This window comes from Schistocerca nitens, chromosome 8 (assembly GCF_023898315.1).
Source record: "Schistocerca nitens isolate TAMUIC-IGC-003100 chromosome 8, iqSchNite1.1, whole genome shotgun sequence".
Taxonomy (NCBI): domain Eukaryota; kingdom Metazoa; phylum Arthropoda; class Insecta; order Orthoptera; family Acrididae; genus Schistocerca; species Schistocerca nitens.
Window position 1 is genome coordinate 439,845,940 of NC_064621.1, and position 18,280 is coordinate 439,864,219.

Sequence of the window (18,280 nt, forward strand, 5' to 3'; positions counted from 1 at the left end):
TAATAATCCTGAAAACACTAAAATCATGCAAATTTTTTAGAATGTAAAATATTTCAAAATATTTAAAGGTTATTACTGAAATTCTGGGTTACCCAAAATTTCCCTTCTCTTTAACATTGGAACCAACACCCGTAAAAAGTTACAATGATCCAAGGAATTTAGAATAATCACTGAAGTTCTAGATTGCCCAAGTTTCCTTTTACTTTAAACATTAACAACAATAACTTTAAAAATTTAAAATCATGCAAGGTATTCTTTCTAAACCAAATAAGCTTAAGTTCAGCAATTTTTTCACATTAACATAACTGGCCATAGCGATACTGACAAATGATTGAGTTAGCACGTGCTCAACCACTCCGGTTATGAGAAAAACAACATTATGGTAGTTACTGAAGAACCAGTAACCAACTTTAATTAAAATGCACTGAAACATAACATGTGCTAATGCAGCCACACACAAATCACCCTTCATCAGTGTCAGATACATCAGTACATGGCTCACTTAACTACAGTCCCATGCTAAGGACAAACTCTGTAAATGACAAATTATCACTATCAGTCTTAACCAACATTCACTCTGCCTCTTGAACATTAGGTAATTTGGAACAATTGATGGGATTGATTGACAGCTTTGTAATCACAGAAATTAATTAACTCCCTTACTTGCAAATTTCGGCCAGTGGAACCTTAGAACATGTATCCACAATCACAAACTTCCCTGAAGCTACCATCACTTCTCTAGAATATCAGGCACACAATTCAACATGATTTACCCACCTTGGAAAGTCTACATCAGAAAGGCATCTGATTAGCCACACATACAAGCAAATTTGCAGAACATTTCCAAGGTACAATTTTGTGACACACGGTCAATGAGAAGCACAGCTCAATCTTTGGTGCAACATCCAATGTGATGTGTCCCAGAAGAAATAGGAAAAATTCTCCGGAGACTTGATAACAGTTCAGTTTACAGACTGAACCTGTATGTGACCAGAGTCAATCATAGATGGACAAATTACAGTTCCAGCCAAGGAAAATAACCCATTTTAAATTCCAGACTGAATGCCAACATCCATGGAAATCAGTAGAAGTGTGAGGCACTAATCCTGATGTAATGTGTACCCCACCATCCGACTAAAAAGCAATATCTGGGCCACTGATCCATCACTCAAACGATGCCGTGGCACTTCCGGTGCTTGCAGTTCACAATTGGCAAGTGTCCAGCTCCCACTACACAGCTTACTCTGCCCTCTGTCTTCCAGTCCACCAGTCATCACAGGCTCACCCGCCACGTGCTTAAAACTGCTATCCATACCTGGCATCTCTGACAACCGAACAATTTTTCTTTGCGTAAAGGCACACTGATGCCAGAAATCGATACGGTTCCTTGTATGCATCGCAGAAATATGAACTGAAAGTCATACGACCATATCAGTATGAGGCGTTTGGTGTTAGAGGAGATACATTTACCAAAGTTACTAAGGCTGCAGGTGTTTGATGTGAATGTGGTGGCAGTTAAGAAAGTGGAGATGTTAACTAACTGACACAAATTTACTACAAGTTGCTTTATATAGGGAGGACCAGCAGAAACGTGAATGGACATAGATAAACTGCCTGCCCTTGGATGTCCAACACATTGTTCTAGAGCATGCTTTGCAACTTAACTCTATTTGCAGATGAAAAAAATGATGAAAATGGTTGCTGACCCTTATGACAGTGTCCTTCCTTCAAGCAAAGAGACATTTTTCTGGAATGGGGGTTGTGTCAACAAGAGAGGATTAGAAAAACAGGGAGGGTTGATGACAACTAAAGAGGGAGCAATGGCCTGGGAATAACTGTATTGGTGGGGGGGGGAGCAAGTTGGCATGGGCTGAGAAGCGGCCATTACAGTCAAGAAACTTTTGCTGAGCATCATGCTCTGCTGCTGAGCCATCGTTTGGCAATGGCAAATGATTCAGGCTAGTTGTGGCATAAGGATGGGTACCACAAAATCAGTGCACTATCCCTGTCCATCTTATGCAACACTGATCTTCAACCCCTTCACACATGGGTTGTATCCTTGTGAAAAATATGTGTGTAAGACTTATTTTATGCACCCTCAAAACATAACCTATCCTAGTCCTGTCTAGTCCACCTGTGAAAATAGCAGTGTCATATACCAGCTACACAGTAAATATAGTCTTTCATATGGATGTGAACACCAAACCAGCTGTCCACCTGAATGAATGATCACTGCCAAACTGTGGCCAAGAGCAAAATCTACTACTGAATGGCAGAACATGCCCCTGAACACATGTACTGCACCAGTAGCTGCTAAAAAACTCCAAGTCATGTGGATCTTCTCCCTCCAACCCTCACCCCCTTACACACACACACACACTTCGCTTCTGCAATACTAGCTTCTGTTAATTATGTGTGTGAGAGTAGTCCTCCTTGGTCCTGCATCCTTCTAGCCCAATCTCTGCGAGTCTCCACTGTACCCTCTTTCTATCCCACTCTAATTTTATTTATCTGCATCACCACTGTTCTTTTGTTGTCTCCCTCTCCATCTGTTGTACCTCAATCATCAAATCAGTTCCTCCTCTTTTCCTTGTGTGCTGCACCCAGCCTATCCTGCCTGGACCAGGGTGGGTTCACTTGTGCCATATTCTTATTTTGTTTCCTTTTGCACCCTGGCTGTCATCCCCACCCCTTTACCTTCTCCTCTCCTTTAAACTGACCTCCTCCCTGTTCCTCCCTTCCATTCTATGTGATAAAACCTCTCACCCCAGTGAGACTGCAACACTGGTGACCTGGTGGGACAATGCAGCCATGTGAGTAGATGGGTTGATGCTGTTGATATGGGGAGGGGGAAGTGTATGTTTTCATGTTAGCTCTGAAGAAGGAGATCATGCTTAGTGATGGATTTCATTCCATTTGCCAAGCTTAGCTCTTAGAACTGTCCCTAAAGATGTCATACTGAAAGTTCACATATGAAGCTGCAACCTATCTTTCCATCAGTCCCTTCTTACATTCTTAATGGATCATTACTTTGTCCTTATTTAACTTTTCCTTAATCTATACATTGCATTCACTGACCAACACTCCCTATGCTCGTTGTAACTTCCTGGCAGATTAAAACTGTGTGCCAGACAGAGACTTGAACTCGGGACCTTTGCCTTTCGCGGGCAAGTGCTCTAACAACTGAGCTACCCAAGCACGATTCACGCCCCGTCCTCACAGCTTCTGAAAAAGTTTGGAAGGTAGGAGGTGAGGTACTGGCAGAAGTAAAGCTGTGAGGACGGGGCGTGAGTCATGCTTGGGTAGCTCAGTTGGTAGAGCACTTGCCCACGAAAGGCAAAGGTCCTGAGTTCGAGTCTCGTTCCCGCACACAGTTTTAATCTGCCAGGAAGTTTCGTATCAGCACACACTCTGCTGCAGAGTGAAAACCTCATTCTGGACTCCCTATGCTCCTCTATGTACTCTCAGAATCTTTGTCTTTGAAGCCAGAGATAAATATTAAATTGAATGAAATAATGTTCTCAGACTACCATCCCTATGCCTAAGTTATTACCTCTGCAACTATTCTAATGCACCCACCTATTACCTCATACTGTCATCAAACCACCACAGGCAAAACACATGCCACTGAACGCAGCGACAAATGTGAATCTGCTCATGCCATCTACTAAATGACTTTTGTCATTTTATGGATTTCTACATTCATATCAATGCCAAACTGACAGAATGAATGAATGAATGAATGAACACAAACTTTTCGTCTTGGGGGATGTTCATATCTGGTTATTGAGCTTATTCGATTGCAAGAGATCTTATGAGATAACTTGGGGGTAAACTGCCACAGCCCATCCATAGAATATACTGACTCTATTGCAGACGTAATTGGTAAATGCATATTACAGAGATCTATGCATACAACCCATAAGTACATGGTAGGCAAAGTTTAAAAACCTCCACGGCTAAACTCATGACTGTTTGTCCTGGAGAGGATAGCTGCAAAGCTGGTCTTTGTAAAAGTGGTCAGTTTGTAGCTGTGGATGATGAATGTTATTCCATTAATAAATCTGAAATGAAATTTTATAATTCATGTGATGTAATAGCATTATGTTCCTCAGTCACACAATACAACTTGTAGAAAACTTTTGACAGTGTTAATCATATTAAAACCACGTAAATTAAAAACTTTAATTGTAGTACAAAGTTTTTATACAATGCTTTGGACATATGACATGAACAAACATTTCCGCAAACAGTCTAACTTCATTTTCATGAATATTAATAAGGGTCTATCATATGTCTGCAGCAGCAATTGACTGTTGATGGATGCTAGTGTTTCATTACAAACGAGTTTGCAAATGATAATAAACGTCTTTGATTGTTGTCTTTGATCATATGTTCACTCTGTTTCCTTGAAACAGTATATCTAGTTTATGTTAGTTAGAATATCATTGACATTAGTTTGTAGTAGGTTTTTGGAACATATTGTGTCTTCCATCATTCTCATATACCTCAAAGAAAACAGATCTATTGACATATAATAAGCACAGATTGAGAAAATATTGTTCTTGTGAAACACAATTGGCCCTTCATTTTTATGAAGTAATAAGTGCTATCCAGAGGAGATTTCAAGTTGATTTCATATTTCTAGATTTCGAGGGGTCTTATGACACCATTCCTCACAAGCAGCTTCTAATCAAATTGCAGCCTGTGGACTATAGTCTCAGCTACATGATTGGATTTGTAATTTCCTGTCAGGAGGTTCACAGCTCATAGAGGCTGATACCAAAGTTGTATCTTGGGGTCCCCAAGGAAGTGTTATTGGCCCTCTGTTGTTCTTAATCAGTACAAACTATTTAGGAGACAATCTGCGCAACCCTCTCAGAGCCTTTGCTGGTGATGCTGATGCTTACATTCTAATCAAATTAGAACATCAAAACAAATTAAAAATCTGTTTAGACAATATATCTGCATTGTGTGGAGAACAGCAATTGACTCTGAACAGTAAAAAGTGTAAGGTTGTCCATATGTGTACCAAATCAAATCCATTAAGTATTGATCACTCAAGAAATCACACAAATATAAAGATTGTCAATTCAACTAAAAACCTAGGGATTAGAATTATGAACAACAAAATTAGCTATCATCACATAGAACATGTTGTAGGGAAGGCGAACCAAAGGCTATGTTGTATTGGCAAAGCATGTAGAAGACTCAACAAATCTGTTAAAGAGCTTACCTATACTAGGCTTGTGTATCCTCTCTTAGAGTAGTGCTGCATAGTATAGTATTCTTACCAGGTAGACTGACAGAGGATATCAAAAAAGTTCAGAAGTGGGGAGCTCGTCTTGTGTTACCATAAAATAGTGAAGAGTGTGTCATGATTGGTGAGTTGTGGTGGCAGTCATTACAACAAAGGCATTGCTCATAGTGGTGAGATCTTTTCATGAAATTTCAGTCACCAACTTTTCCGCAGAATGTCAAAATATTTTGTTTGTTGATTCCTACCTACTTATGTGGAAACAAACATCATAATAAGAGAAATCAGAGACTGCACAGAGAGATTATTGTGTACATTTTTCCCACGTGCTTTTTGAGAGTGGAATTGATCTGAAAGTACTTTTATGAACTCCGTGCCAAACACTCAAGTGTAAATTACACAGTAATCATGTAGATGTAAATTCATTAGTTTGGTGTTTGGACCCCATAGCTCCACTACCCTCCTCCCTCGCACCTTTTGTGCTACATACTAACTTCCAAGTGACTGTTCACATAGTATCCAGCTTCCCCACCCTCTTAATTGTAAGACCTGCTGTCTGGAAATGATTTAACTGCATGTGTTGTGCCAGGTGTTGAGGGAGAAAGCACACTGACAGAAACAAGGAAGGAGAGAAGTTGTGGTGGCTGGTGGCAGGAATCCAAAATCATCTGTACTAAACACTTGAAGATTAGTTGAACTATTTGTTTCAAAAAAAGAATGGAAGCTTAACCTCTCTTGATTCCTTTGCCTCCTGCATGCAAGTACTGTAGGCTCTATTACTACTCACAAAACGCAGGCTAAGTAATGTCTCCCTATTATTCAGTACTGATGTCCTTGCAGCCTGCGACCGAACTGCAGCTGACTAGCAATGGGCACCTGGTTAAATCAGTGTTGACAGGGGGTGTTGAACTCTGTCTTTGTGCAGGTGTGACGCTGCCCACTCTTTCCATTGGTGCATGGGTTAGCACCTACTTGATGCCCTTTTGTGGCACTGTGCTGGTCTGTGTACAGTCTATGGTTTAGGACTACACAGTGTGTGTTCTATACCACTTACTTTTTGAATCCTTCCAACATCACTAGCTTTCCTGAACTTAACAGATGGGAACTTATTCTCCAACAAATCCTCTCATCTTGCCACCTTCCAGGGCTCCATTTATTAATCTGGATCTCTATCAGAATCCTTCTCTATTACTCTTTGGGAATTGTCTTAAAGTCTTCATAGTAAATTGGGACAGAATGGTATCACTTTCTACTTCCATCCAATCCATTTTCCTTTATTACATGATATGCCATCACAACATATAAAATGTTTTTCATCCTTATGTTGGTCCATGATTTTTTTTAACCTTCTCTTACTTATTATGTTTCAAACTGAATTTTGCTGTGTTTCTCATAGTACACAATATTAGACTTCATGGGATTCAGCATCTTTATGGTAAGCTCACAGTGCCTTAGTCTGTGCCTCATTTATAATGGCTGCAGTGCGTACCTAAAATTACATTGCAGCTTTCTTTTGCTCTAACAAAGCTTGAATATGTCACACAAATGCTAAACGGAAGACATATTTGGTGCAAGTGTAACAAAATATTGCATTGGTGTTAATTCTGACCTCAGTCTGACATGTCCCTGTCTCTTCTCTTTTTAAATACCAGTAACTTTCAGTAGTTGAAAATAGCCATAGCCTCACATTTTGGCAGTGTTTTTCCACACAGTATTAACAATTTAAATATGCTTTCTATATAACAAGAAAATAAGAAAATATAAAAGGGCAGTATACCACATTGTAAGGAGTGGCTCTGTATTGCATCGTGGCCAGCCTTACTATTACTTAATGGCACACTTTTTCTTCCTCTTGATGTGAACACCATCTCACTCATAATTACAAGAGGCCGCCAGTTAAATGGGGAATCTGAACTGTGCTGGAACTCGGTATTTTGTATGTACAATATGCACTTACAGATGTGAAAATTTTATAGTTAGATTTGTACTTATTCTTGAAGCTTAGTTGCTCATCTGAATCGTATAGTAGTTTACCCTAGCTTCTTTCTTCTGTTACTTGTTGCTACTTTTCTTATACTATCTCTTCTTCCACTCCACAATTCCCTTCCACTTTCTTCTCCATGTTTTCTCCTTTCTTCCTTAGAGTATACAAATGCTGTTATTTGCTTGCTGTTTCCATCTTTATTCATTTTTCTTGGATTTGACAATTTAACTGCCTGCTGCTTCTCATAATAACTGAAACTTTTCTCTTGCCTGTGATATCATATTGTTGTTGTTGTGGTCTTCAGCCCTGAGATTGGTTTGATGCAGCTCTTCATGGTTGTCTACCCTGTGCAAGTCTCTTCGTCTTTCGACAACTACAACAACCTACATCCATTTGAACCTGCTTATTGTATTTGAGCCTTGGTCTCCCTCAACAGTCCTTATACCCCTCCCTTCCCCATCTTCCTTCTGTTACCAAATTGATAATTCTTTGTTGTATCATGATGTGACCAATCAAGCAATTCCTTCTTTTAATCTAGTTGTGCTGCAAATTTCTATTCTCCCAGTTTGATTTAGTACCTCTTCATTAGTTATTCAATCTGCTCATCAGTATTCTTCTGTAACAACGTATTTCGAAAGCTTCTGTTCTCTTAATGTCTGAACTGTTTATTATCCACATTTCAGTTCCCTACAACACTACACTCCATATTTATACTTTGAGAAAAGACTTCCTAACATTGAAATTTATATTCTGTATTAACAAATTTCTCATTTTCAGAAATGTGTTTCTTGCTACTGACAGTCTGCATTTTATATCCTCTCCACTTTGGTAATCATCACTACAAAAATAGTAAAACTCATTGACTGTTTTTAGTGTCTCATTTCCCAATCTAATTCTTTCACCATGACCTGATTTCATGCATCTGCATTCCATTGCACTAGTTTTAGTTTTTTTTTATTTCCATCTAATAACTGCTGTCCAAGACACTACCCATTCTGCTGAGATCACATTATTCTTATGGAATACTATCATTTCCATGTGAATCTTTCTGACAAGAAGTATCAAGAGCAAAATTAAATGCCAAATGAAGAATAATAATGTTGTCTCTTCTTACTTCTAAGTTACTTTTATTTTTATTTAGATGTATTGTTTCAATGTTTATTTGCTAATTAATTAAATCAAAATTTCAAGATTTATAGTGAAGTGTGTTTTGTAATTATCAGTAACATAGTGAATCTTATGACTATCACTAATAGTTTTCTTGGATGGCTACAATTATATAAATATCGACACTAGCAAGAAAATGTTTAATTGCAGAGATTCAATGTGGCTGTGACTCGTGCAAAAGCGTTGCTGATTGTTGTTGGTAACCCTAATGTCCTTCAGTATGATCGATCTTGGAAGAGTCTTCTTGAATTTTGTCGTAAAAATGGTGCATATACAGGTTGTAAATATCAGCCACAGGAAGAGAAACCCATTAATGATGATGAGAACAATGGGTTAGATATTGCAGGCCTCAGTCTGGGTAAGAATATTATGCAGTATAACTTATATTTTGATAGTTTAACTTATTTTATGGTACATGACTTATGAAGTAGTTACATAGGGAAGAAGCCACAGAAGGATGTGCTCTAATTTGGATAATAAATTGTTTGAAGGAGTGAAGATAGCATATTTTATCGCATAGTATCTTTTGGAAATATTTCAGCATATTTGAAAATGTATAAGTATTATTGTCAGCAAAGAGCTCTGTAATGTTCATCAGACTGAAAATAAATAAAACTGAGGGTATTCCATGTCAGGTGTATTATATTGCATTTTATTGGTCCATGAATCAGTTTATACGATATGTGACAAATTAGTATAATGATGTTTTGGACTGTACATGGTGCCATGATGGTCACTAGAGCTGTACAACACACAATGTTTACCAACAGTACACTGTAAAAGACTCATGCATTTCATTAACAGGTTCATACAGCAACTGCTTAACAAAACTGAGCAAGCAGCAAGTTTTCGCTATGTAACAGATTTTCTGTTAATTTTACATTGTTAAATTTAAACTTAGTAAGCACAAGTAGTATATAGTGATGCGGTTGCATGTTGTTGTTAAGATCTCGTACATATTTAGTTTATGAAGAGTTTGTATGACATATGCAACTTTTTATCAACAATGTGTTGAAAGATAGATTGCTACTTACTGTAAAGATGACACATTAAATTGCAAACAGGAACAGTTAAAAGACACTTACACATTAGCTTTTGGCCAGAGCCTTCATCAGAAAAATAAAGAGGAACACACACACATTCGTTTCCACAAGCAAGCACACCTCAGGCTTACATGACCATCATGTCTGGCAGTGTTGGTCACAAATAATGAGCAAATTAAGATTTAAAAAATAAAATACAATAAACATCTGTTTAAATAGGTAATCAATATACAGAAATTTTAAATCCTAATAGTATTTAACTATCATTAAGTTAAATGTAAATGTATAGATAAAAAATCTACTCACAAAGTGATGGCAGGGGAACACACACACAAAAGGCCTTAACTTTTACAAGCTTTCAGAGCCAGTGGCTCCCTGCTTCCTCTGGCAGATCTGAAGGGGAAGGAAGAGGGGTGAAAGAAAGCGACTGGAGAGATTTAGGAAAAGGGGTACAGTTTAGAAAAGTCACCCAGAACCTCAGGTCAGGGGAGACTTCCCAGATGGGATGGGAAGGAAAGACTGATTGTTGGGGACTGCACCAGATGAGATTTGAAAACCTGAGATGGTAGTCATGCTGATGTAAAAGGTTGAACAGTGTTTACATAACAGCTGGTATTTGACGTGTTGTTTCACAGGTGGTTCTCCCTTTGATAGTGCATGTTTTGCCAGTAGGGTAGGAATAGGTGGTGGTACAAGGGTGCATAGGGCAAGTCTTGCAGCAGGGACATTGTCACAGGGGTAGGAGCCATAGTGTAGGGAGATGGGTGTAGAAGAAGCATAGGATCTGACAAAGGTATTGCGGAGATTGGGAGGGTGACAAAAAGTTATTCTAGGTGTGGGGGGCAAAATCTCAGAGAGATTGGATCTCATTTCAGGGCATGATTTTAGCTAAGGATGGCAACTGTCAGAATGTAAGTATTGTTGTTTGTTAGTAGGTTTGATGTGGATGGATGTGTGTAGCTGGCCTTTGGTGAGGATGAGATCAACCTCCAGGAAAGTAGCATGGGATTTGGAATTGGACCATGTGAAGTTTAATTGGGAGGAGGTATTTAGAGATTCCAGGAATTTTAACAGGTCAATGCCAGAAAAGTCCCCTCCAAGTGACTCGTGAAAAGGTTGGCATTGCAAGGAGACATCCTGGTTCCCTTTGCCATACCCCTGATCTGTTCCCCTCAAAGGCAGATTAATTGTTGTTAACTATAAAGTTGATTAAGATGAGCAGGAAGGATGTAAAAGGCTTGGAATCAGGTGGGCTTTGACTGAGAAAATGTTCAGCAGTGTACAGATCATGTGTGTGTGTGGGAGGGGGGGGGGGGGGGGGTTTCTGATACAGAGGAAGATGGCATCAGTGGTGACAAGCAAGGTGTGTGGTGGGAGTGGGATGAGCATGAATATCAGACAAGCTAGAAAATGGTCCTATTCTGAATCCCGTGGCACTTTCCTTGAGGACCTCATCCTCACCGAAGACCATCTACACACTTCTGTCCACATCAAACCTACTAACAAGTGGGGGGGGGGGGGGGGGGGGACACCTGATTTCCTAAAATAATGTCCTGAAATGAGATCCATTCTGTCTGAGATTTTGCCCACTATTCATAGAATATCTTTCCACTGCCCTCCCAGTCTCTGCAATATCCTTGTCAGACCCTATGCTCCTTCTGTGCCCATCTCCCTACCCTATGGCTCCTACCCCTTTGACTGTCCTCACTGCAAGGCTTGCCCTATGCACCCTCATACGAACGCCTGTTCCAGTCCTGTAACTGGCGAAACATATACTGTCAAAGGGAGAGCCACCTGTCAAACGACACATGTCATATACCAACTGTTATGTAAACACTGTTCAGCCTTTTACATTGGCATGACTAGCACTCAGTTATCAGTCAAGATGAGTGGGCATAGGCAGAGGGTGCAATACGGGCAACACACAATATCCTCTCACAGAGCATGCTGTACAATATGATAGTCATGACCTCAGTGCCTGTTTCACCGTACGTGTGATCTGGATTCTTCACCCAGATACCAGTTTCCCAGAATTCTGCTGGTGGGAATTAGCACTACAGCATGTCCTTCATTCTCGCCACCCATCTGGCCTTAATTTACATTAATTCCTTCCATCTCAGCATTTATTCACAGTAACTACTCCTTTCTTCACTACTTTTTAGTTTTCTACATCTTTCATTTTCTGACTTACCTAATTTTCGCCGCCCCCCCCCCCCCTCCCTTCCACCTCTGTTACATACAATGCACTTAGCGTTTCATTCTTATTAACTTGTGCATGATGTTTTAGTAGCAATCCCTCTCTTGCATATTACCCTGTCTTCCATCTTTAAGCTCTCAGTTTTCAAATCTCATCTAGTGCAATCCCCTTTCCTTCTCATCCCATCCAACAAGTCTACCCCAACCTGGGGTTCTGGGAGACTTTTCTAAACTGCACCCCTTTCCCTAAACCTCTCCAGTCCTTTTTCTTCACTTCCTTCCTCTTCATCTCTTCTTCCATAAGAAGGAGCAGTTCACCTACTTTATTTTCTTCATTTGTTGTCCTCGGTGTCGACGTACTGCGTTGTTACACTGGCTGAAAAATGGAATTGGGAAGTAAACACTGACTACTTTGAATGATGTAGCTGAAAGATGCACATATGCATTTCACAGATGTTTACTTTCACTTTTCACAACCCCCCATATACACATTTAATATGGCCAGTGCACTATTGTTTAACTATTGATAAGCCTCATTAAAAGTTTTCAGGTGAACATCCACATGCTGCTACAATCTTTTATTGTTGAACATCTTCAAGCAGTGAAAATCTAACCACAAAGTTCACAGTTCTTGAAGAATATAAAGGTACATATGGAGCAGAGAGTGTCATTGTTTTAACACACGGCCTAATTGTGTAACACTTGTTTCAAGTTAAGTTGAAGCATTGTTGTTGTTCTAACCAGCACAGGTTTCTCGTCTGAAACTCGGCCGTGGACTGACTGTCTCATGACCAAAAATTGGGTCATTACATTTCATCGCAATAATAGATTCTGAAACTACACATTGTTTGAAGTTAAATTTACAGAAATTACAATTAAAACTTAACTCATTAAATTAGCTGAATACGTCAAAAAATTCCATTTTTTTAACCTTTTCTTCTACTGCAAGGGTTAGGCCGAAATATTTGATTAAATCATGAAATCAACATATATAGTTACGCAAACTATACTTTTGACAAAACTGTTAATTACTTTGGAATTAATTAAGGGCTGGGTTTGCTAACATGTTTTCGAATAGAGCCAAATAAATCCTTTAAGAATACTGTTGGTTGTTCCTCCAAATGTTTATAATTAGCACAGAATTTACATTTCTGTATACGTTAACAATAGAATTTAAGTTAAAAATCAATTATTGATTTCACCCTATAACAAACGATACTAACTAGGAGTAGTCAAATTAAATTAGAAAATCAATTACAAACCTAAAAATAAGCACAAAATTAGATCTGGTGTTATATTCTTTAAAACTAAGGGCCAGCCTTTCTCTTTTATGGAAATGCAGATTATATTCACGTATTTTAATGTAATTAGTTAAAATTGAAAAAACGAATTTAAGTAAGCAGATGGCAAAACAAGAGGGGAAGTAAAAATGTCCCACTTGCTTCGTCACACACTGGCTCTGAAAGCTTGTAAAAGTTAAAGCCTTTTGTGTGTGTGTGTTCCGCTACTGCTGCTTCGTGATTACATTTTTATCCATCCATTTGCTTTATATTATCAATAATTGATTATTTTCATTGTTATATAATTAAATTCGATTGGTATTTCAAAGGTGTACACGTCCAGTAAGAGATCAAAACTATGTCTCAGTCATATATATCATACAGCAATAATAAACTTTTTCTTAAAATAAATTTGTTCACAGAATCATTTAATTTTTAAGCAGTAACTGGATTGCATAGTCCATGTTTTATTTTCTTTATTTATTTGTTACAAATTCGATGAAACAGTATTGTGATGTATCCTATGGCTGTTAAATGAGTCAGTTTTATATTTTTATAGAGATACAATATAAACTTTTACAATAATAAAAAATTATTAAATTGTTGCGTAAGCATGGAGGTTGGAGCAACATTAAGAAGATATAGTTTAGGTAGCCATGACATCAATTACTGAAAATAACTTTAGGTACAGAAAAAGAATATTTACACATTATTCATCTTAAACAAGGAATATAAGTAATGTTTAACACATTATTAGTATGAAGTCTCAAAATATAAATACAAGAGAAGATACAAATTTGCACAAACAACCATTGATTTGTCTGCAGCTACTCATAAAGGATTTATCAATAAGGTATTTTCTTAATCTGGATTTAAGACAAGGCAAGACATTAATGTGGATTTCCATTCACTTTTTTGGCAGAATAATGAACACTTTTTTGCACAAGACTTACATTGTTTAGATCTCTATATAAATCATTTAACATACACCATGTTTTTGTGGTCATGGAATGAAATACTGGTTTTAAAAAAAGAATGCTTAGTAGAGACAAAAATCGTCAAAGAAAATAAGTATTGAGACATGGTGATTATTATTTGGATCTTACAGAACAGGTTTCTGCAAGAATATGTTAGATGAACACCACTCATGATTTTAACTCTTTATTTTTTTTATATACACTAAAGAATTTTCAGCTAAAGGCTGATTACCTCAAATAGCTATACCATATCACCTGATAGAGTAAAAACAAAATAAGCACCTTTGATAGCATTCATACCACCAACAGGGCTAATTACACGAAGAGTATTAAATTCCCAGACTAAGTCTTTCATGAAGATGTAGAATATGCAGAGATCAGTTTAGCTTGACATCAATTAGAATGGCCAGGAATTTAAAAGGCTCACCATGTAATATATTTTGGCCGTCACAGTTCAAGAGGATTACTGTGATGCATAAAATTGGTTATATTGAGTTTTTTCAATATGTAGAGTTAATCCATCGGACTTAAACCAGTGTAAAATGTTTTGTAGGTTAGTGATAGCATGGCGTTCAAGGAGAATAGTAGTGCCATTAGCAAAAAACGTAAATTTTTTCTTGGTGTTTGTACATAGTGGGAGGCTATTGATGAAGATAGGAAACAGTAAACGCCACAAATGATGCTTGTGGCACTCTTACATTCTAGTGTGCCCCAGTCAGATGAAACAGGACAGCCATCAGAACCATTAAGAATCACCTTCTGCTTTCTATTCTGTATCTATGTCTACATCCATACTCTGCAAACTCCCATGAGTCAAACAAACCTATGATGATTTGTGTTGCCCTTCTATGTATATGTTCAACATCCCCTGTTAGTCCTATTTGGCATGGATCCCACACGCTTGAGCAATATGCTAGAATGCATTGGATGAGTGCTTTGCTTTGAAGTGCATGGCAGAGACTACACCCTGTTGTACCAGTTATTAGGGTTTCTTCCCATTCGATTCACGTATGGAGCACAGGAAGTATGATTGTTTGAATGCTTTTGTGCATGCGTTAATTATTTTAATTTTGTACTCACAACCCCTGTTTGAAAGACATATAGGGGGTTGTAGTGTATTCCTAGAGTCATCAGTTCCAAATGATTCTTGAAGCTATATTGGTAGACTTTCTTGTAATAGTTTACATCTGTCTTCAAGAGTCCGCCAGTTCAGTTTCTTCAGAATCTCTGTCATGCTCTCCCATGAGTCAAACAAACCTATGACGATTTGTGCTGCCCTTCTATGTATTTTCAATAGCCCCTGTTAGTCCTATTTGGCATGGATCCCACACACTTGAGCAATAGGCTAGAATGGGTTGGATGAGTGAATTGTAAGCTATCTCCTTTGCAGACAGCTTGCCCTTCCTCAGTATTATACCAGTAAACCAAAGTCTACCACCTGCTTTACCCACAAGTAAGCCTATGTGATCAGACCATTTCATATCCCTACAAAGAGTTACACCTAGGTATTTGTATGAGTTGACCAATTCCAACTGTGACTCATTGACATTATAGCCATAAGATACCACATTTTTTCATTTTTTGAAGTGCATAATTTTACATTTCTGAACATTTGAAGCAAGTTGCCATCTTTGCATTACTTTGAAATTTTATCAAGATCTGACAATATTTGTGCAGCTTCTTTCAGACAGTACTTCATTATAAATAATGGCATCATCTGCAAGGAGTCTGAGGTTACTATCAATATTGTCTGCAGAGTCATTAATGTACAACATGAACAGCAATGATCCCAACACACTGCCCTGGAGCACACCCAAAGTTACTTCTACATCTGACGATGGCTCTCTATCCAAGATAACATGCTTTGTTCTCCCTGGCAATCAGTCCTCAGTCTCATCACAAATTTCAATCGATACCCCATATGATCGAACTTTTGACAATAGATTCGGGTGTGGTACCGAGTCAAGTGTTCTTCGGAAATCAAGAAATAGTGCATTACCTGTCTGCATTGATCTATAGCTTTCAGTGTGTCACATGAGGAAAGTGTGAGTTGAGTCTCATATGATCGATGTTTGTATCTATTGTGCAGATGTCATTCAATTTCACCTATCATGCTACCACAAGAATCAGCCTTCCTTAAGGAAATGTTGTGGTCTACACAGTCAAATGCTTTGATGTGTCACAAACGATCTCAATAGGTGACATTTTGGTATTTATTGACTCAAGAATCTTTTTAAAATCAAATTTACTAATACTGAGGTTGTTGGGAATATTGAAGTGGTCTACAATTGTTTTATACAACATTTTCTCTGATATTTTTAAGAAGGAACTTACCAGAGATGTTAGATGGAAGTTTTATAAATTAGTTTTGTCACTCTTCTTAAAAAGTAATTTCACAATAGCACACTTTAATCTCTCAGGGACAGCACCTCGCTGCAAAGATTCATGGAAAACGTGGCACACAGCGACATATACAATCAATCCAATGCTTTAGAGATTTAGATGAAATACCATCAACACCTGTAGTATTTTTGTTTTTTAAGGCCTTGATCATATTTTTAGCTTCACTAATAGTGACTGGAGCTATACAAATTGGGTCATATCATCATCATCATCATCATCAGCCAATTCAATCATTAGATGATGTGGCCTCTTCGAGTTGTGGATTCAGGTAGGCTTTCAGAAGTCTTCTCCAAGTGGGATGGTCTTAGGCAGTTCTCTGCCAGGTGTTACCAGCGATCTTCTTGATGGCTTTGTCCCATCTGTTTGGTGGTCTTCCTCTAGGCCTCCGGTGCTCTCTCGGACTCCACTCCAGTACTAGCTTCGTCCATCTGTTGTCTTTTCTTCTTGCAACGTGGCCAGCCCACTGCCATTTCAAGGAACCTACTCTCTCTAAGATGTCATTAACCTTCGTCACAGACCAGATGTCATCTGCCCTTTTCCTATCCTTTCTTGTATAGCCCAGCATTGATCTCTCCATGGCTCTCTGTGCTGTCCTAAGTTTCCCTTTTGTGAATGAGTTCAGTGTCCATGTCTCGCAGCCATACGTCATCACAGGAAGAATGCATTGATCAAATACTGCTTTCTTCAGATTTACTGGCATTTTTGATCTGAATACTTTTGAATTCTTCCCAAATGCTTGCCAGCCAAGCTTGATGCGTCGATAGATTTCTGGCCTTATGTCTCCCTTCATATTTATAATCTGGCCAAGGTAGACATATTCACTGACCTCTTCTAGTAGACTGTCCTTGACTTTCACATCTCCAGCTGGGACCCATTTGTTGGATATTACTTTTGTTTTGGAAAGGTTCATGGTCATTGGGTCATATACATTGTACAAATTGGGACATAAATGTTGCAGACAGCTCTTTGTAATAATTGGCCGTGATTAAGGAATCCTTAAAATGTAAATGTTTTGCTGCAGTTAAGAAGTGATTGTTAAATGTGTTAGACGTTGTTACAGGATTACATACAACCTTATCATTATAGCTTATCTCTGTGGTATTACTGTTCTTATTGCTCTTGCTAAGCTCTCTCTTCATAACATTCCAGATTGTTTTTATTTTGTACTTAGAGTTATCAATTTCAGATTTAATATGTAAGCTTGTGGATTTGTTTATCAACCTTTTAAAAATTTTACAATACAGTTTATAATATATGTAATTTATGATAGGTGTAAAACAAAGCATAGGTCTATAGACAGAGAGATGCTTAATGAAACACATTCACTTGTCAAGAGGGCAATGAATGAGGGCTTCAGTGACTATTGTCAAGTGGTCTTTCACAGAACCCAAAGAAATTATGGTTGTATGTAAAGGCTGTTAGTGGTACCAAAGTTAGTGTCCAGTCAATAGTGAATGAGACAGGAAATGAAATTGAGGGTAGCAAAGCAAAAGCTGAAACACTTGACTCTGTTTTCAAATATTCCTTTACAAAGAAAAACCAAGGAGAAATGACCTAGTTTAACCCTCATACCACTGAAAAAATGAGTGAAACCAATATTAGTATCAGTGGTGTTCAGAAACAGCTGAAATCATTAAAACTGAACAAGGCTCCAGGCCCCGATGGAATCCCTGTCAGATTCTATACTGAATTTGTGGCTGAGTTAGCCCCTCTCCTATCTGTAATCTATTGTAGATTCATTGAAGAACGAAACATGCCCAGTTCTTGGAAAATCACACAGGTGTGTGTGTATACCTGTGTATAAGAATGGTAATAGAAGTGATCCACAAAACTACTGTCCAATATCCTTGGCACTGATTTGTTGTAGAATCTTAGAACATATTTGAGCTCAAACATAATGAGTCTCTTGAACAACATGACCTCCTCAATACCAACCAGCAAGGGTTTTGAAAACATTAGTAATGTGAAACCCA

General features: G+C 38.2%; 1 protein-coding gene across 3 annotated transcripts in view; it reads left to right on the forward strand.

The window, feature by feature from the left end:
• The window catches only part of LOC126198992 (putative helicase mov-10-B.1), a 418,198-nt gene that overhangs the window by 385,476 nt on the left and 14,442 nt on the right, over positions 1 to 18,280 (forward strand). For all 3 annotated transcript variants that reach the window (XM_049935664.1, XM_049935663.1, XM_049935665.1), the window contains one exon: positions 8,559 to 8,766. In XM_049935664.1, coding sequence (XP_049791621.1) covers positions 8,559 to 8,766 — 208 coding nt within the window. The remainder of the gene's footprint in view (positions 1 to 8,558; positions 8,767 to 18,280) is intronic.